Consider the following 19,034-nt stretch of genomic DNA (forward strand, 5'->3'; position numbering starts at 1 on the left):
ACCCTCGGAGAAACGCAGCGGCGGGACTGCGGCCACCGGGACCGGGCTCAGCCTCGGCCCGACTGCCCTTCGCGGAGACGCCCCCGCCGCCTGCCCCCAGAAAGCGGGAGACCCCCGGCCCGGCGCGGCCAGGCGCGCCCCGGCGCAGTGTGTCCGGCCGACCGGCTCCCGCCCCCCGGAGGCGGGGCTCGCAGCGGGCGGAACGCTGTGCGGCGGAACCTCTGCGCCGGGGGCGGGCGCCGGCGGGCGCCTGTCGGGCGTACTGCTTGCGCGATTGGTAGGCAAAGAATCCTTCCGCTGGGTCATTTAGTCCCTTAGCACCGCTCTCTTTGCTCGTGCCGCAGCCGCTCCTTCCCCGGCCGCCGCCGCACCGGTGCGAAGGCCGTTCTGGCGGCCTGGCCTCCGCAGGGGCCCTGCCAGCTCGGTCGTGTCCTGGGAGGAGCGGGGAAGTGCCGCCCCGTGGATTCCTCCGCACGTGGTGCGGCTGGGCCGCCATTTTGGGTGGCTGAAGCTGCGCGGAGCGGCGGCCGGTGAGCTGGGGGGCGGCGGCCGTGGTGGTGGGGCGCGTTCGGCGGCCCGGAAGGCGCTGCTGTAAGGGGGATGTCCTACCCGGTGCCCCTTGTGCGGCTGAGAGCAGGCTGGGGGCGGCGCTGGGGCCGGCGGCGGGGGTCCCTGTGCCCCTCAGGTGCCGCTGTACCCGTGGAGCGGACCCGGAGTCTCCGCGCTTATTCGAGCCCCGGGCAGCTGCGCGGCGGGTCCCGCAGCGGGTTGGGGCGCCGGGAAACCGCCCCAGCGGCAGCTGGTTGCGGCCGAGTGACGGTGATTGCGGAGCCGCCGGGAGGGCGATGCGCAGGGGACAGGACCGGTCACTCAGCCGGTCTGCAGCTGCCTCAGCGGGGCAATAAACCTTTTGAAATGACAGAGGGTGGTCGTGGAAGGATGGCTGGTGAGCTGGCTACTGCTCAGCGGCTGTATTTGGAACTAATCTGTTGAAACAGGGTATTGTTAATCAGAATGGTTAACAGATATTTCTACAAACACTGCAACTTGTGCTGAGGCTGTTTCTTGTAGCACTGTGAAGTTATTTTAATGTTGTAAGAGTATGTTCTAGTTACAGAAGGGCTTTTCATAGCATCAGACTTGTATCATGCATGCATACTTCTTTAGCAACGTTTCTTGAGGTTGTTTGGTTCTGTGCGTCATTGAAATAACTGTATTGATATGTGAATAGATCACCTAAATAATCAGGATATATTGTAGACAGTAATAAATCTTATGAAACCATTAGTTATACAGAAAGCATTCTCACTATACGAAAGTCTGCTCCAATATGTTTTTCAGGTACAAGCCAAGGTCTTTTTGTGTGATAGGTCTTAAGGAAGGACTTCTTGATTAACAGTTCTTGGCATAACAAACTTCCATAATAAAGCATCTTCTGAGTTATTTTTCTGGAGGACTCGTGATTTGAATTGGCTTATGAGAGGCTGGAGAAGCGCCAGAGCATGAGCTCAGCAGGAAGAGTGTGTGCAATATGGAATGGCAACTTTTTCCTTCTGACAGCAGGACTGCTACAGCCTCCATTTGTACAGTCCTTGGGTTAATCACACAGTGTTGAATAACTTGCACATTAATTGGGCAGAGGCTGGCTTGGTTCTTGCAGGTGATTGTAGTGTTTCTTTAAAAATGTGGGTTTGTCAATGAAGTAACACAGAGAGAGGGAGTATTTGTGTGGTAGTTGTTACAGATGGCATCTTGAGGCGTCGATTTCCTTCCCTAACCTTTTGAAGTAAGGAATGAGAATATATCTTCTGGCAGCTGTGCTGTTTGTTGTAAAATCTGAGAGGTTTTTCCACTTGGGCTCCTTAGAAGTCTGGAGTTGAACAGAATCCTGAAATACGATCTCAGTAAGCTCAGCTTACTGAACTGAGGCACAGTCACACCTTCGTAGACCACTGCTGGGAGATGTTTGCCTAACATTCCTAAAACTTGACTACTGTAGTACACATATCAGAGGCTCATGTCACTTGTCTAGATTAAGTAGACCCAGGCCTTCAATTTCTTGTTTTAGGCTATGTTTTCTAACCCTGTTCCTATTTATGGAGTGGTCTCAATTTTTTATCGTCTTGTGTCTGTTTATGAGGTTGCGATTCGGTCTGTCAGAATGGAAGTGTCCAGAAGGGTTATGTGCCTGTTGGCCTTGTTTAGATGTGTCTGTGGAGTGGGGAAGGCAATGATGAGTGCTGTATGCCCAGTCACTTATGAGTAACCAGATTTGGGGCTAGCAGATCTGTACCTCTTTGTTTGAAGAAGTCATTCTTTTTTTCCCCAAGTAAAATGGTGACTGGTGTCCTTCTAGCTCCTGGTTCCAATGACCTTTCCCTCTTCTCCTACAGGAAGTTTTTATCATGTTGGGCTCTGGGTTCAAGGCTGAGCGCTTGCGAGTCAACCTGCGCCTTGTCATCAATCGTCTCAAGCTGCTGGAGAAAAAGAAAAGTGAGTATTTGAGGGGGCAGGTGTGAAGTGGGGTGCTTTGGGGGCTCAGAATACTTGAGGAGAAGATTTTTCTGGATCAGGATACTTTCATGGGCTGAGTACAGCACAGCCTGTTGCTCATCCTTGCTGACCCCAGGCCCTGCAGTCTGCCCTGCTGTGTGGGTGCCCAGGGCAGCGGGCTGGCCGTAGCGTGACTGCTGGCTGTCTTCTGTCTGGTGTCAGAGGGCAATTTATGGGGTGGTGGCTGTGGGTTGTGTGTGGAGGGGTGTGCCATTTTGCCCCAGGAGGCCTTTGCAGGCCTTCTGTTTCCACAACATAGTGGGGAGCCACCTGGGTGCTGTGGGAGGCTCCCGCCATCTGTGCTGTCCTGCCCTGCCCTGCCCAGACAGAGAAGATCCATGGTTCTGCTTGACTCTGCAGGGAAGGTGAAGGTGTAGGAGTGTTTCCAGCAGCTAAAAGCCCCTTTCTGCTTTCTCCTGTGAGTTAGTGTGCTGGGACCTAGACACAAGGGCCCCACGGAGATGTGACTCAGTGTCCTGCACTGCAGAGTCTGGGTGAGGGAGAGAGGGAAGCTCATTATGGTTTTGTGTGTGGCGGGGCTGTGAATGGGTACGGAGGCAGCAGCCCCTGCCAGCGCAGTGACTGGCCTTGGGTACATGTGCTGTAGCTGAGCTGGCCCAGAAGGCAAGGAAGGAAATCGCAGATTATCTGGCAGCTGGAAAAGATGAGCGTGCTAGGATTCGTGTGGAGCACATCATCCGTGAAGATTACCTTGTGGAGGCCATGGAGATCCTGGAGCTGTACTGTGATCTGCTGCTAGCCCGCTTCGGCCTGATTCAGTCCATGAAGTAAGCTCTGGGCTAGAGGGTGTGCTGGGGAAGTGGGTCCAGACCCCTGGCTTGGGGGGAGGGGGGTTGCTGCTGAGGCAGGCGTTGCCTGCAGAAGGGCACCTGTCTCAGTGTCCTGGGGCCTCCAGAGACATTCCCTTCCCCAGACGGGGAAGACTCTGCAGCCCAGCATGGAGGATGAGGACTTTCAGATCAGACGGAGGGCAGCAAAGACTGGGTGCTTCGTGTGGAGACAGGGTTGTCTTTTGTGGTCCTTAGGGAGCTGGACTCTGGCCTGGCAGAAGCAGTGTCTACACTGATCTGGGCTGCACCACGGCTCCAGTCGGAAGTGGCTGAGTTGAAAATTGTGAGTAGGGTTGTTTGAGTGGAGTTAACACGTGCAGGGTAGGGGTGACACTGTTAGAAACCTTTGTCTGGGACTCTATCATTAAGGCAGAGGACATGTTTTTGTGGGTTCTTCAGATGGAGACCCCAGCATAGGTGTCCCTGGAGCATCAGGGATGGCTAAGGTTGCTCAGCTGCTCTCAGTGGCAGAAATGAGGGTGATCAGGGCTGGGGGAGGTGGGCAGCTGCAGGGGCTAAAGCGGATGTACAGTGTGTGGCGGGGGAAAGCACAGGTGTGCGTGTTCCCAGAGCTGCTCTCCTTCTGCAGGTTGCTGACCAGCTGTGTGCCAAGTACAGCAAGGAGTATGGGAAGCTGTGCCGGACAAACCAGATTGGGACAGTCAATGACAGGGTAATGGAGCTGGCAGAAGAGACACACCTGCTGTGGCATTCTGCCCTTTTTCCCGTGGCCAGTGGCTGATGCCTGTGGCTCACTGAGGGGCAGGGTGAGCCAGTGGTGTTGCCGGGGGGTTGCCTGCAGCAGAACATGGTGCTGAGGGTCCTGGCAGGTGGGACCCTGCTGTGCTGGCTGTGGGTGGAGGGAGCAGAGCAGCAGAGCCCTGGCTGTGGCCACCAGCAGCCCCTCTGCAGCAGTGCTGGACGGGGAGGAGAGGCTCCCACGGCTGCGCTGCGGTCCCACAGCAGATGGCCCTGGCTGGGACAGAGCTGTGCTGCCCCTGCCCTGCTGAGCATCTCTGCACCCTGTGTCACAGCTGATGCACAAGCTGAGCGTGGAGGCACCGCCCAAGATCCTGGTGGAAAGATACCTCATCGAGATTGCAAAGAACTACAATGTGCCCTATGAGCCCGACTCCGTGGTGATGGTGAGTGAGCGCCTGTGAGTCTGGAGGGTCCCCTCTGTGTTCCAGGGGCTGGAGTGTCCCATTAGTACTGTGTGGGCTTCAGAACGTGGGGCTGTGGCGTTGACGCAAACTCAGTGGTACCTTCTAGCAGAGCCCCAGCATAGCCCCATCCCTCTCCTTCCCACAGTGCCGCGGTGTGCAGCTGTAGTTAGTCACGCTGTAGTCTGGTTCCCTTTCTGATATGCATTAATATCACTGTGTAGCTCCTGTCCTTGTGTTGTGTCCTTGCTGTGTTGTCCCATCTTGTCCAGTGACAAATGCTGTTCAGAGGGCTGTAATCAGCATAGAGACATGTTGATGAGCAGAATTCTTCTACCCCCTGCAGGCTGAAGCCCCGCCAGGTGGAGAGGCAGATCTGATTGATGTAGGATTCACAGATGATGTGAAGAAGGGTGGCCCTGGAGGGGGAGGAGGTGGTGGATTTACAGCCCCACTGGTTGGTCATGATGGACTTGTACCCATGCCAGTGATGATGCCCATGCCCATGCCAACTCCAAACCCGCCCTTCTCCTACCCGCCTCCAAAGGGACCGGTAAGTGCCTTTGCTTTGGACATTCCCTTTTTTTGTGAGAGTCTGACTGTGGTGCTTAGCTCTGTACCTGCTGGTTGAGAACTGCCTGTACCTGGTAGCTTGGTGTGTAGGAACACCGTTGTGTTCCTTTGAGGCTGCAAAGGATGGGAACTGTTGGCAGTACAGCCAGAGCTTCATGTTGCTTCTTGTCTGTGGAGGTTCCTGCCCCTGTTCTCCAACCAGCCCTCTTTGCCCTCAGGGAACAGGGGAGTCCTGACTTACCTCCTGAGGCAGTCTTGTGACTACCAGGCTTTTGACTAGGGCTTGGAGCTGGACTTTGAAGCTGGTAGGCTGGTAGTGTGCCAAGGTTCAAACAAGGAAATCAGTTGAGTTTTATGGGGTGAGAACAGCACTAAAAAATGCGGAAGTGCCCTGCCCTCAGACTTGTGAGGGCAGGGGACCAGAACAGCAGATGTGGAGATAGTTTCTTGCAAAGGTGGGAGCTGAAAATAGCACTGTTCTCTGAATTCAGTCATTGACAGGGTATCTATGCAGACCAGAGAGTGGCAGAACAGTGGGATGGCTTGGAGTCTTAGTGTGGTCTCAGCAATGCTGCAGTGTTTGTGGAAAATCAGGGCCAAGCATCATCAACTGGCTGTTGGCCCAGGCATAAGTGTGCTGAGGACTTGTGCCAAGTCTAGGTCTTTGAGGCACTTTTGTGTTACAAGTAAGGGTAATACAAAGCCTTGAGGGAGCCAGAGACCCTCCTGTTCTGTGATACTGCATTCAGGAGAAATGGCTCAGATGTCCTTAAGGTGGGGTATTGCCCTTGTGTCTTGGTACGTCTAATGCCTTGAAAGATGAAGTGTTTAGTGATGCTGGTTCTTTAGAATAACCCACAGCCCTGCTAGCTGGGTCCGGTCCCTCCAGGTGACTACATCTGACTTGATACTTAAGAATCTTTTCCTTGTAAGTATGAACTATATCAGGTTGGATGCTTACCTGCACATATCTTAGAGCACTACTTTTTCTGACATCCGTAGCAGCAGTGGGTGCGTTGTGTCCCAGGGTCGCTGTCCCAGCTGAGTAGCCTGGTACATGACTGTAATCTCTCTGTGCAGGAGAACTTCGGTGGCCTACCAGTGGGGACTTACCAGCCTTTCACCAACATCCACCCACCACCAATTCCGGCAGAGCCACCAACGTATGAGTCTGTAAGTGCCTGAGCTGAATCACTACTTTAGGCAGCAGAGGGAACCAGAGAAGAGTGCAGTGGTAGCCACAGAAAAGGCAAACATTCATTAACACATTGCTGTCAACCCTTGGAGCTTTCAGGGTGGTGCTTGGCATTGCTTATGGGTGTGATGAATCACTGGGTGCACGTGGTGGGAGAATGGCTTGTGAGAAGTTCTGCTGTGTGTTTTGGCTGCAAAGGAAAGCTAAAATTTATTTTACTGCATTGTTAATATGGTGATAAACAGTGAACAAGTAGAGTACTTTTTTTTTTCTGCAATGTGAAGGGTTTGTCACTTTCAGGATGTTCAAGGAATTCATAGTTAGCCTGAATGACAGTTTTGGCTGGCCTAGATGTATGTTTGAACACTCTTTCCCAGACTCTTCTCAGTCCTTTGGAACAGCAAATGAAAGGCTGGAGTCTCCTCTGTCTGTGCTTGTCCGTTTTTGTTGCTGCAGTTCGTGATCATGCCTCTCATTTTGCTTTCAGTGTTTTTGCAATATCATGAGTAAGGATGAGCGTAGCCGTGCACCTGTGTGTGCTAACACCTTGTACTAGCTGCACTACAACCTTTGGGTGCAGGAGATGTGGACACAGGTGCAGTGGTTGTCAGCTGGATGGGGACAGAGTCATTGGCTGTGGCCCACAGGGAATGAGAAGTTACACCAGCACAGCTGACCATGCTGTGGGCCTTTGTCCCAACCAGAGCAAGACCTGAGATGGAGTCATTTTGTACCTCACTACTGGTTACAGGGTTTATTGTTCTTGAAAGAAAGGAAGCCATGGCTGTGATTATGTGGATGAAGTGGGCCATGTTCTCCTACTTATGTCCTTGATAAATATTTCAGACCTGCTAGTGGATATGCTGTGTTTATCTGGTTACAGAATATGGCCAGTGAAGCTGCTGTGACTGGCTGAGAGGGAGAGAAAAGTTGGAGCACTGCCTCCCTTTCTTGGGAAGAGAGGCAGATTGTTCTGAGTGTGCTCGAAGCCAGTGTTGTCTGCCTTGGGGAGGGGTGGGGTCCGCATTGCTCTGCACGATGTGGCTGCTGTTGCCTGTGAGCAGTGCCTGCACACCCGTGTGAGCCTGTGCCTGGTAGGACAGAGTGCTGTAGTAACTGAAAGTCTTTTCCAGATTGACGAGCCTAATGCTGACAAGGATACGTCTGTGCCGGGGGCTGGTGAGTATGTCAGGAGGTATGGGAAAGCTGCAGTGGCTGGGGCTGTAGTTGACTTGGGATCCCAGTGTCCCTGGTGGGGAAGCTTTCCTTGTAGGGAACACTGTGTAGAATTTGACACATTTTGAGCAGGATTTGAGTTTGGAGAGGCCTCTGATGGAAATGGAGAGTATCCTCTCAAAATGGGGAGGATCCGGCCTTCCACTGGAAACTCAAGAACTGGACTCTGACTTTGGAGTCAGTACTGGGTCCCCAACTTAAACTGTCTCATCAGACCAGGTATAGGACATTGCAGGACAAAATGAGAAAGCAACAGCTCTAAGTGATAACAGTTTTTACATGGCATAAATAATACTGTTCTGCAGCAATAGAATGAAAGAAGTAAGCACTGACAGGGTAAATAGGTTTGTATGTCAGAGTGGAGTCTGCATACAGCAGAGCAGGATGAGTAGAGATGGCTGTTATCCCGTGGTCCATCTGCCTAAAGGCTTAGGAGGTGCTTCATGCATTGGAATTGGATCATGATAAAATTCTCTTGCCTTGTACAGCATGATTCTGCTCTGTGTGTTTGAAAGCACTTGTTACCTCTAGCACTTGATAAGGGCAGAGAGGGGGTTTTAGAGTGAGTAGCTCCAGCTCCAGCTTGATTTGCTCCTTGCCAGCTCCAGATGGGGTTTTGTGACAATCTGAGTCCTCTGGGGAGTACTGGTGATGTGTGCTGAAGAAAATAGGCCTGTGGGTGCCCTAGGTCTGGCTAGGCGCTTCAGTTTGACAGCTGGGTGCACAGCTGGGTGCTTCAATTTGACTGCTGAGTGCACAACTGGGTATGGTTGACAGCATGCAATAGCTGCACATGTCTAGAGGAGGTGCTTAATGGGGAACCCGGGCCTTTGGCCATGGTGCAGTCCAGCAGCATGGGCATGTGGAGCAGCAGCCCTGCTGCAGGCAGCGAGGGGGATGTGCTGTCTGCTGCAGCCACAGGATGGGTCACCAGTCTGCACCTGCTCTGCTGCAGTCCTTGCAGCCATAGAAACCTGAAACCTGGTGTGTTTCCCTACTGAGTCTTGGTGCGATTGGAGGTGCATGACCACTGATCCTGTTCAGGAAAATACATTGGTACAGCCTTCTTGGTCAAAGGACCTTTATTTTCTGTGGCTCTGTTTGGCCTGGTGAGTGTGATGATGGTGAGGTAGAATGATGTTTCTCTTGTTCTAAATAGAGCCTGGGCCTAGGTCAGAAGCTTCTCCTAAACCAAAAGCTGGAGCTCCTAACACCTCTGAGAACTTTGTGCTGCCTGAATTACCATCTGTGCCAGATACGCTGCCAATAGCATCTGCTGGTGCCAACTCTTCTGCCTCTGAAGACATTGACTTTGATGATCTTTCTCGGAGGTTTGAGGAGCTAAAGAAGAAAACATAAAATCGACTGGGCTGTAACTCCAATGTGAGGGACAGGAGCTGTGGCAGCTGTTTCTCTCTGGAACAGACTCTCTTGATATTGGTTTCCTGTATTAACCTTGAATGAACGCACTCCTCTTTTTGAGCTATCCTCTTATTGTACTTACACCAGATGCTGTCACTTTCCCAATCTTTGTTGCTCCAGGAGGTGAACTGTGGTGAGTCTTGTGAGACTGGAACAGGGAACAGCCTATGGGTCTAGGTAGCTGTACTGGAACGCTGTGCGTGATGTCCTGGGTGCCATTCCTGGCTGCTCCTGCACAGGAGGGAAGTGGAGCCTGGAGGGGAAAGGGGCTCTCTCCCTGCATAATCCCAAGGGCAGCATCTTCCACAAGCTGGTACCCTGTGTGGTGAGAGTAACTGAGTCATTTTGGTGAGAGCTGTGACTAACTGGGGCGGGAGCAGGGAACAACGGTTCTGAGGAGCTGTGGCGTTGCCCGAGTGTGTGCAGCATGCTGGTGCTGCCGCTGTCCCCAGCTGTGGCTTACAGCCGCCTGGCTGTGACCTCGGGAGGTCTGTCCTGCTTGGCAGGGCCGTGCCCACTGGTTCAGCTGTGTTCCCTGAGACCGCTGGGGCTCACTGACCCGAGGGCTGCACTGGGGGGCTCTGGTGGGAGCCGGGGCCATGGCTGCTCCCCTTGTGCTGTAGCCCTGCGCAGAGCCCTTTCAACAACTTTTCCTTAACTTTTATTTGATTTGTATCTTGGGGTTGGTTCCTAATAAAGCCGAGGCTCTGAACAGCGGGCTGTGCGGTGCCGTTTCTCGGGCGTTGTGCTACCGTTCATGGCCGCGGTGGAGCGGCAGCGCTGCTACCGGGTCCCGAAGGCGACTCCCGGGGGGCGGGGCCTCGAGGGGTTGTCAGGGTCCCCGTCCCCATGAGTCCCGCCCCTGCCGTTTGTCCCGCGATCCGCCCGCTATGTGTCCTGCTGCGCCTCTATTGGCTGGGAGGGTTCGGCTTCTGCCAATCACCGCGGGGGGGATGCCGGAAGTGTCCTGCCACGTGTAGGGTTGAGCTGATGGCGGCTCCGCTGCGCGTGAGCGGCCGGCTGGTTCCCGTGGCGGCGGGAGGAGCGGGGACCCGGCGGGGCGGGGGCGGCGGGGCCGGGACACGGGATGGGATGTGGGCACGGGAGGCGGGCGGGGCGCCGGTGTGGGGTGTGATGCCGGTGTGGGTACGGGGGGCGGCGTGCCGGGGCGGGGTGCCGGTGAGGGGTGCGGGCGGGACGGGGTACCGGCGCTGGCGTGCCGGTGCGACGCTGCTGACGATCTCTCGCAGGGGCGGCTGCGGGTGCTGGCGGCAGCGCTGGGGGGCTGCGGGCTGCTGCTGGGCTCGGCGCTGGCGGCGGGTGACGAGCGGCTCTACGCGGCGGCGGTGATGCCCGCACTCCGCGCCCTCCCCCCCGAGGCTGCCCACGGGCTGGCCCTGCGCGCTGCCGCCCTTGGGCTGCTGCCCCCCGCCCGGACCGACGGCCCCGCGCTGGTGCGACTCTGTGAGAAGAGCGGGGACGAGGGGCGGGCAGGAGCCGAGGGCCAGCCAGGGCGTGCGGGTGGCCGGGGGACCGCAGGGCCGGGGGTGGGCAGGTGGCGGGGCCCCATGGTGGCTCGGGACCCGCGGCGGTCGGTGGGGGGTGACGAGCTCTGCCCGCGGGCAGGAGCTGCGAGTCCCCGGGCAGGCCCCTGGTGACACCAAGCGAGGGGAATGGAGAGGAGGGGGCCGGGCTTGAGCTGCTGGTGCAGGTGGGCTCTGGCTCTCGGTGACCCAGCCCTGGCCCGGCAGGAGGTGCGAGTACTCGGGCAGCGGTTCCGCAACCCGGTGGGCCTGGCCGCTGGCTTTGACAAGCAGGGCGAGGCTGTGGATGGGCTGTACAAGATGGGCTTTGGCTTTGTGGAAGTGGGGACTGTCACACCCCAGCCCCAGGAGGGGAATGCCAGACCCAGAGTCTTCCGGCTGGTGGAGGATGAGGCCGTCATCAACAGGTGGGTCTGGGGCAGCTGCTCTGCGTGTCACACAGGGAAGGCAACTGTTTGTGTGTCCCAGTTCTTGGTGGCCCTTGAGCTGGATGTGCTGAGCAGAGCTGCAGACATTACATCTCCCTCTTGTTTCTCCTGCGTCTTATTCAGGGTGCATGGACACCACCCCACCCCAAACCTTGTCTGTTCTGGTGCAGGTACGGATTCAACAGCCATGGCCATGCTGCGGTGGAGCGCAGGCTGCGGGCCCGCCACGAGACACAGCTCAGGCTCACGGGTGGTGAGACAAGCTCATAAGCCTTTGTTCTTAGGGTCTGTGGGCTGGACTTGGGGGTCCCGGGTGGCTGTAGGCCAGGAGAGGGGCGTAACACCAGCACCCAGGCGCAGGAGAGCCCTGGCCAGAGGGAGGTGTGTTCGGATGGCAGGAACCCTCCTGGGGCTGCAGGCTTCCCGTGTGGGGCTGCGACCAACTGCCTTTTTCTCTGTGGTAGAGGCTCTCCATGCTGCTTTGGGCAGGACGTGCCTGCTCAGGCTAGCCAGAGCCACAGGTCCCCAGCTGGGCGGTTTCTGAGGGCAGCGCCACAGTGCCGGGAGGTGCTGAGCAGGGCAGCTGTGGTAACAGGACAGTCCTGGGCCCACGCTGTGAAATATTTGGGCTGCATATTCTCATCTTGATTTTAGCTGGTCCTGGGCCCTCCCTTGTCAAACATTCTGGTCCCTTGGGTGGTGGTTGGTCCTGCTGCCCTGGTTCAGCCATGCCTGTGTTCCAGCGGGGATGCCCCTTGGAGTCAACCTGGGCAAGAACAAGAGCTCCACCGATGCTGCAGCTGACTATGTGGCTGGGGTGCGGATGCTGGGCCCTTTGGCTGACTACCTGGTTGTGAATGTGTCCAGCCCGAACACTCCAGGGCTGCGGGACCTGCAGGGCAAGGCTGAGCTGCGGGACCTGCTGACCAAGGTGCGTGACACTCACAGCCAGCCCAGAGCACAGCTGCAGCCCTGGATGCATCCTGTCCCCAGCAGCACCCGCTCTGCTCCAGCCAGGCATTTGCCCAGCACAGGGAGGAGTGTGATGGCTCCCTGGTGTGGTGGCAGAGCCACTAAGATTTCCCCTGGTCAGCTGCTGGTTCCTGGGACTGCTGTGCTCCATCAAAGGGCACATAAGCAGCGAGGCATTGCCCTTCACTCTGCTCTGGCAAGGGGGAAGCGGGCCACCCGCCCCACAGTGTCAGGAGTGGCTGTGGGTCCTGCGTGGGTCATGTGCCCTGGCCCCTGTGCCGCAGGGTGTCCGTCCCATCAGCAGTGCCACACCAGGAGAGCAGCGCCTGTCCCTGTGCTGCTGGCTGCAGGTGTCCCCCGGCCCGGGGCAGGACCTGTTCTCTTCCCACACAGGTGCTGGCGGAGAGGGATGCGCTGCCCTGTGAGCGCAAGCCAGCTGTGCTGGTGAAGATTGCCCCTGACCTCACCACGCAGGACAAGCAGGACATCGCCAGCATCATCTGCGAGGTGAGGTGCCGGAAGCGGAGGCTGACGGGGGGCTGGGATGGGTCCCTCCTGCCTCACCTCACATAACACAAGGGCGGGACCATGCTGCTCCTGGCAAGTCACCACTCTGAAGGAACAGGAGCTGCAGCTCTCTGGGTAGCTGATTCTGTGAGGGCCTGTGTGCGTCACCTGGACCTTGAGGATGGTGCAGGTGGTGAGGGGCAGCTGCTTTGTCCCCAGGCAGGGTGCTGAGACACCTGCCAGGGAGGATCTGGCCTGGCAACCTGGGCATGAGGGTTGGGGACAGCTCGTGGCAGCCATGTCCTCATGCTGCTGCCCCTCAGCTGGGTGTGGACGGGCTGATTGTCAGCAACACCACCGTGAGCCGCCCCAGCAGCCTCCGCAGCCCGCAGCGCACAGAGCCCGGGGGACTCAGCGGGAAGCCCCTGCGGGAGCTCTCCACACAGACCATCAGGGAGATGTACTCCCTCACCCGAGGTAGGGGCAGAGCAGGCGGGAGGGATGTGCTGGTGTCACCCGTGCTGTCCTGACCGCACACCTGCCCGCAGGCCAGGTGCCCATCATCGGGGTGGGGGGGGTGAGTAGCGGGCGTGATGCCCTGGAGAAGATCCGCGCTGGAGCCTCGCTGGTGCAGATGTACACAGCACTGGTGTACCGGGGGCCACCGGTGGTGGGAGCAGTGAAGCGGGAGCTGGAGCAGCTGCTCAGGTGAGCGAGGGGCCCAGTGCCTCTGCAGGGAGCCCTGGCCAGGGCAGCTCTGGGCAACACTTGCTGGTGCCTGGGCAACAGCAGGACAGGGCTGGGCCAGCCTGGCTGTCATGTACCTGATGATCCCAACCCTGATCAGGGAGCAGGGGTTCCAGAATGTCATGGAGGCGGTTGGAGCAGATCACCGGTGCTGACATGATGCAGGACCAAGGTCTAGGAGGAGCCAAGGTCAAGCAGGGACAGGTCTGACACTGCAGTGCTGGGCAGGCTGGGCCTGAGCCAGGGTCCTGGTGCCAGTCCCTGGGAAGAGTCAGTGGGGGTGAAGCTGGGCCTGCACTGGTGGGGAGCAAGGCAGGGGACTGGTGCTGCTGTCCAGGGCTGTGGTTTGGTTTTCCCATGGGCTGGGCTCCCAGTGGAAACCAGTGCTGGGTCAGGCTGTGCTGGGTGGTGAGGAAGGCCTGGAGCTGCCCTGCTGCTGCTGCTGCTGCAGCACATCCCCAGGAGCACACATCTTCCCCATGCCGTTGCCCAGAGCCACAGACAGGAGGTCCCAGCTGCCAGGGCCCCACAGCCCACGCCATCTGCTCTGCCTGGTGCTTGGTCCTCCCGCTCCACAACCTTGCAGGAGCCTCTGCCCCCTGCCCTCCCCTCTGCACAGGGTATTGTAATAAAACTCCAGGCCCTGGGTCCTGCCCCAGTGTCAATAAAAGTTTAGCTCACCTGGTCCCATGTGCTGCTCTGAGGACACCCTGGGGTCGGATGGTCACAGCCTGGCTCCCCTCAGCCAAGTGGGAGCAGCTCTCCATGTTGTTCCTGGTTGGTGTATCTTCTCCTGGAGGCAGAAGCCGCAGAGTAGCTGAGCTCTGGGCTGGATCCACACAAAGCTCACCATGGCTTCCCTCGCAGAGACCTGCCTGCGGCTGGGCTGCCGGGAGGTGCTGAGCACCATTTTCTCCCCTTCCTGCCAGTATGTAGGCGTTTGGAGAGCACTGCAGTTGTGCCCTGTCTCTTGTTACGGAAAGACCCTGTTTGTTCACACTTTTGGAGGCTGCTGGTTTTGTCTTTGGGCCCTCTGGCTTCAACTGCTGCTTTGCCCTGGACTCCCTGCAGTTGTTTCCAGCCTTTCTTGAGCAACACAGCTTGGCCAGGACACGCTGTTCCCTCTGCAGCCTCACAATCCACCCTGCCCAGCAGGATTGCATCACAGCACAGGTCATGGGAGCAGCAGGACTGCTCATCCAGGGCTGTCACCCACCTGCTCCTGCTGCAGTCCTCTGCGCCAGCCGCTGCTCCACAGACCCTGCTTTTGCTGGTGGTGCTTGCTGCTGCTCTTGCGGGGCTGTGACCTGCTTTGGTGGCCAAGGTATTGATGTTTTCTCTGGAGAGGGCCACTTGCTCTTCCAGTCACAGTGGCTCTCATGCCTGTGGGAGCTTGAGCTTGGTATCCCCTTGTCCCACAGCACTCTTGCTTGTGCTCTGAAGCTGATTTGTGACTGTGCCTTGGAGACATTCGGAGCCTGGCTCTGCCATGGCAGTTGCTGACAGCCCTGGGCTGCCGTGTCCCGGCGTGTAGGCTGTGCGCTGCACCTCAGGTACAGGCGGGGGCAGCTCCCCCCTCCTGCAGCCTGTCCCTGTCACCCACCGAGGGGGCACCAAGGCACAGTCCTGCATCACTTTGTCCCTCTGCCAGGGCACAGCAGTCTCCTCCTACAGCAGGACGGTGCTGACAGGCCAGCCGCCATCAGAGCCACAGCACCTTCCCAAGTGCTGGCGTGGCTCGGGGGTCGCAGCTGTCAAGCCCTGGTGTGTCCTGGGCTCCAGCTGTCTGCCTGTCAGGTGTGGTTGTGTACGGCTGGTGCTGAGCAGAGAGCTCGAGCCCTGTGTTATATAGGGGGACGGGTGCCCCGTGAGATAGGAAGAAGCTTGCACAGGACAAGAAAGCCCTTTGCTGGAGTGTCTGGGACCAGGAACAGATACTCCCCTGAGCCTGAAGGACTGCAGCCTCCAAGGGGCACTGGGGCAGCTGGGCCTCGATGGCCCAGTGCTGGGGTGGCCTCTCGTGCTCCAGGTTGTTTTGGGGTGACCTCACTGCAGTGCTGGCACCCTGCGGTGGGTAGGAGGTGTGCGCCTGTCCCCTCCGTGCTGCCCCTTGGTTGTGCTCTGGCTGCAGGTCCGCTGGCCAGAGCAGGCTCCCAGCTGCTGGGTACCGGCCAGTGATTGCTGCTGCGAGTTCCCGTCAGGCTGGGCTGGGCTGACAAACAACCCACGCCTGGGGCTGCTGGGAAGCGGTGGGTGTGTGGGATGGGGCCAGCTTGGCCATGGCCTCCTGGAGAGCAGTCAGCTGGTGGGACACACTCCACCCTTGGGCAGCTGAGCAGGACTGCCCAGCCCTGGCTCTGCAGGGTGACAGCACTCAGGCCCTATGACCCTGTGTCACCTGCCACACTGGGGCAGCTGCTGGCTGTCCTCTTCTTGGTGGCACAAGGCAGTTCTGCAGGGGACAGGGGCTGGCTCCTCTCCGTGACCCTCAGCTGGTGTCCTGATGCCAGAGTCCAGTGTCTGCAGCCAGGTTTCTCCTGTGTATTTGCAGATGCAAAATCCCGGAAAGCCTTGGCGCTGGCTGCTCACGGAGCGTGGGGAGGCTGTGGGGAGGTGCTGCCAGCAGCTGCGAGCCAGGAGGGGAGTTTTGTGCTCCTGCTGCTGGGAACAGTGCTGGCTGCGTGCAGCAGGGTCAGGGGGTCGGGGCCAAGCAGGGCTGCACCAGGGCCAGGGAGGTGGCAATAAAAGGGATGAGGAGGGAGCCCTGAACAGCGTTGCCCTGCGGAAGGAGGCTGCTGTGAGGAGAGAGAGCAGCAAGCATGGGGTGAGTGGCATTGGTGTGTCCCTGCATGTGCTTGGTGCTGTGTCTGTCATGCTTCCTGGGCTGGGACCTGCAGCAGGACCCGTGTTGCGCCTGTGTCCAGACGCTGCAGCCTCGTCCTGTGCAGCAGCAGTGTCCAGGCTGTGTCTGACAGCTAGCCCAGGGCACGGGATTGGCCCTCTGCCCTCTGTGGAGGGAGCCCCAAGATGGGGTGTAAGCGTAACTGGGCTTTGGTCCTGGTGGAGCCCATGGGCTGGCAGCAGGGTGGGAGCCCTGTGCTGAGTGTGCGTCCTGTGTGTGTCCCGTGCTGAGCATGCACTCTCTGCCCCACAGACCTGCAGTGCTGCTGATCGCCGGCCTGGCCTGGACCGTGGTGGAGACTGCAGCTGCCACTGGTACCACTCAGGGTGAGGGGGGAGCTCCGGGCTTGAGCAAAGCCAGGGGAGGTTGGCAGGGAGCAGGTGTGGGGCAGGGGAGACAGGACTGGGGAGGGACCCGCCGGGGTGGGGCAATGTCCTGGGCTGGGTCTCCAGGGAGCCGAGCATCCTCTGCCTGCAGAGTGGAGCTGTGCAAAGCCTACAGAGATTGAGCATGGCCACGTCAAGCACCTGATCAAGTACCACTGCGACCCGTACTACCAGCTGCGTGGCTCCAGCAATGATGAGGCCCACAGCACTGGCACAGTGCCCGGGGACGGGCCAGTCCCCAGCTCCAGGGGCTGTCTCAAAGCCACATGATGCAGCACCCCCCTTCCTCAGGGGCATGAGTAGCAACTCCTGCCCACCCCAGCCATGGCAGGGTACAAGCATCTCTGCACCTCCCTGGCTGCAGGGTCCATCCGCCTCCGTGCAGGGCAGAGCTGCTGACTCTGGTTTCCCTCCAAAGGCACGGTCAAGTGTGACAAGGACCACGAATGGCTGAGCCCTGACGCTGGCAAGGAGGTGCCAGTCTGCGAGCCAGGTGAGCGCAGAGCAGCAGGGCTACGGGTGCTGCAGGGGCTGCTTGCAAGCCCCATCCTCCCTGCTGTTCCCCGTGGCTGCTGGGAGCCAGGAGGGTGTGTGCTGGCCCCAGGGGCTCACGGGGGCCTGCTCTGCCCTGTGCAGTGTGCGGGAGGCCCAAGAACCCCCCCAGGCAGCTGCAGCGCATCATTGGGGGCCTGCTGGCGAGGAAGGGCAGCTTCCCCTGGCAGGGCCGGCTGGTGACTCGCCACAACCTCACTGTGGGGGCCACACTCATCAGCGACCAGTGGCTGCTGACCACAGGCAGGAATGTCTACTTGAACCACAGCGAGAACACCAAGCCCGAAGAGATTGCGCCCACTCTGCAGCTCTACCTGGGCAGCCGGGAGCAGCCTGCCCTGGCCATCGAGCGCGTGGTGCTGCACCCTGGCTACCCAGCGGCTGTGGATCTGGCCCTGCTGAAGCTGAAGCAGAAGGTGCTCCTTGGGGAGGAGGTGATGCCCATCTGCCTGCCCCAGAAGGACTATGTGCAGCCCGGTCGGGTGGGCTATGTCTCGGGCTGGGGCCGCGGGGCCACCTTTGCCTTCACCACCATGCTGAAGTACGTGATGCTGCCAGTGGCAGACGGCGAGAGCTGCCGCCAGTACTACGGGGCGCGGAACGCGTCCTACTGGGTCCAGCCCATCCTCAGCAATGACACCTTCTGCGTGGGCCTGAGCGAGCTGCGTGAGGACACGTGCTATGGAGATGCTGGTGGCGCCTTCGTAGTGCAGGATGAGGCTGATGGTGCCTGGTACGCAGCCGGGATCCTCAGCCACGACAAGAGCTGTGCGGCTTCCAAGTTTAGCGTCTACGTGGATGTGCGGCGTGTCCTGGCCTGGATCAGGGAGACAGTGGTGGCAGGCTGAGCTGGGCTGGGGAATTAAAGCTGTTGCAGCCTGACTGCAGGCTCTGTCTATGTTGGTGTGTCTGTCTGTTCATGTCAACAAGGGCAAGTGCAGGGTTCTGCACCTGGGGAGGAACAACCCCAGGCACCAGTACAGGTTGAGGCTGACCTGCTAGAAAGCAGCTCTGCAGAGAAGGACTTCGGAGTTCTGGGGGACAATGATGACCATGAGTCAAGATCCAGAGGCCAAGGGTAGCTAGGGTGCATTAGGAAGAGTGACCAGCAGTTCGAGGAAGGTGAATCTTCCCCCTCTGCTCTGCCTGGTGAGGCCACATCTGCAGCACCGGGTCCACCTCTGGGCTCCACAGTTTAAGAAGGACAAGGAATTACTGGAGGGAGTCCAGCTAGAGCTACAAAGATGCTGAGGAGTCTGCAGCATCTTATGAGGAAAGTCTCAGAGTGCTGAGCTGTTCAGCTGTAGAAGCTGAGAGCGATCTGATCAATGGGATCAATATCTCAGGGTGGGTGTCAGAGGATGGACCAGACTCTGTTCAGTGGTGCCCAACGCTAGGGTGAGGGGCAACGGGCACAGACTGAAACACTGGAGGCTCCATCTGAACATGAGGAGAAACTTCTCTGCTGTGAGGTGACAGAGCCTGGACCGACCTGTGTGATCTGCTCTGGTGACTCTGCGTTAGCAGGGCTGGGGGTCTACAGGGGAGCCTGAAACCCCACCGGGCTGTGATGCGGGACCGCGTGTGTCCGTGTGCGGGGCGCGGCGGTGCGAGCACAGTGTGCGTGCGCCTGCGCGGGGCTGCCGGGGGCTCTGAGGGTGTCCGGGTGTCCCTGTCCGTCTAGCCCGGGGCTGCCGGGGGCTCTGAGGGTGTCCGGGTGTCCCCGTCCGTCTAGCCCGGGGCTGCCGGGGGCTCTGAGGGTGTCCGGGTGTCCCCGTCCGTCTAGCCCGGGGCTGCCGGGGGCTCTGAGGGTGTCCGGGTGTCCCCGTCCGTCTAGCCCGGGGCTGCCGGGGGCTCTGAGGGTGTCCCCGTCCGTCCGTCCGTCCCTCCCTCCCTCCCACCGTTCGCTTCCTGCCGCTCCCTGCAACGGCCGGAAATTCACCTCTGGCCACGTGATACCACACGGTTTCCCTGCTCCGGAAGTCCGCCGAAGGTCTGGTAGG

The 19,034-nt window shown here is 58.7% G+C and overlaps 2 protein-coding genes across 11 annotated transcripts; both read left to right on the forward strand.

Annotated features, from left to right (window-relative positions):
• Positions 1-201: 201 nt before the first annotated feature.
• Positions 202-9,705, forward strand: IST1 (IST1 factor associated with ESCRT-III). Of its 2 annotated transcripts, none has more exons than XM_065848699.2 (10): positions 202-277; positions 2,394-2,493; positions 3,161-3,341; positions 3,600-3,687; positions 3,994-4,077; positions 4,439-4,549; positions 4,914-5,120; positions 6,221-6,313; positions 7,469-7,514; positions 8,731-9,705. In XM_065848699.2, exons 2-10 carry the CDS (start codon positions 2,406-2,408, stop codon positions 8,928-8,930), a joined length of 1,098 nt encoding a protein of 365 aa, XP_065704771.1. In that variant the 5' UTR covers positions 202-277; positions 2,394-2,405; the 3' UTR covers positions 8,931-9,705. The 2 variants fall into 2 exon arrangements, with proteins under 2 accessions (XP_065704771.1, XP_065704770.1); XM_065848698.2 differs by lacking the exon at positions 202-277 and adding an exon at positions 314-530.
• A 230-nt stretch (positions 9,706-9,935) lies between these two features.
• Positions 9,936-17,913, forward strand: DHODH (dihydroorotate dehydrogenase (quinone)). Of its 9 annotated transcripts, XM_071814509.1 has the most exons (12): positions 9,936-10,001; positions 10,244-10,447; positions 10,745-10,944; positions 11,136-11,218; positions 11,709-11,896; positions 12,331-12,444; positions 12,768-12,921; positions 12,993-13,152; positions 16,346-16,407; positions 16,571-16,671; positions 16,897-16,972; positions 17,116-17,913. In XM_071814509.1, the coding sequence occupies exons 1-12, from the start codon at positions 9,984-9,986 to the stop codon at positions 17,877-17,879; spliced, it is 2,124 nt and encodes a 707-aa protein (XP_071670610.1). In that variant the 5' UTR covers positions 9,936-9,983; the 3' UTR covers positions 17,880-17,913. The 9 variants fall into 9 exon arrangements, with proteins under 9 accessions (XP_071670610.1, XP_065704578.1, XP_065704579.1 ...); XM_065848506.2 differs by lacking the exon at positions 16,571-16,671 and having other exon boundaries at positions 9,937-10,001; positions 16,346-16,419; positions 16,898-16,972; XM_065848507.2 differs by lacking the exon at positions 16,571-16,671 and having other exon boundaries at positions 9,937-10,001; positions 16,898-16,972.
• Positions 17,914-19,034: the final 1,121 nt, after the last annotated feature.

Source organism: Patagioenas fasciata, chromosome 13 (genome assembly GCF_037038585.1).
Source record: "Patagioenas fasciata isolate bPatFas1 chromosome 13, bPatFas1.hap1, whole genome shotgun sequence".
NCBI lineage: Eukaryota > Metazoa > Chordata > Aves > Columbiformes > Columbidae > Patagioenas > Patagioenas fasciata.

Coding starts and splice junctions, on each gene's coding strand:
- IST1 (XM_065848699.2), top strand. CDS start 2,406: ATGTTGGGCTCTGGGTTCAAGGCTGAGCGCTTGCGAGTCAACCTGCGC. Junction 3,688..3,993: donor AAGTGGCTGAGTTGAAAATT/GTGAGTAGGGTT, acceptor CTCCTTCTGCAG/GTTGCTGACCAGCTGTGTGC. Junction 5,121..6,220: donor ACCCGCCTCCAAAGGGACCG/GTAAGTGCCTTT, acceptor CTCTCTGTGCAG/GAGAACTTCGGTGGCCTACC.
- DHODH (XM_071814509.1), top strand. Junction 11,219..11,708: donor ACAGCTCAGGCTCACGGGTG/GTGAGACAAGCT, acceptor CCTGTGTTCCAG/CGGGGATGCCCCTTGGAGTC. Junction 16,973..17,115: donor GGTGCCAGTCTGCGAGCCAG/GTGAGCGCAGAG, acceptor TGCCCTGTGCAG/TGTGCGGGAGGCCCAAGAAC.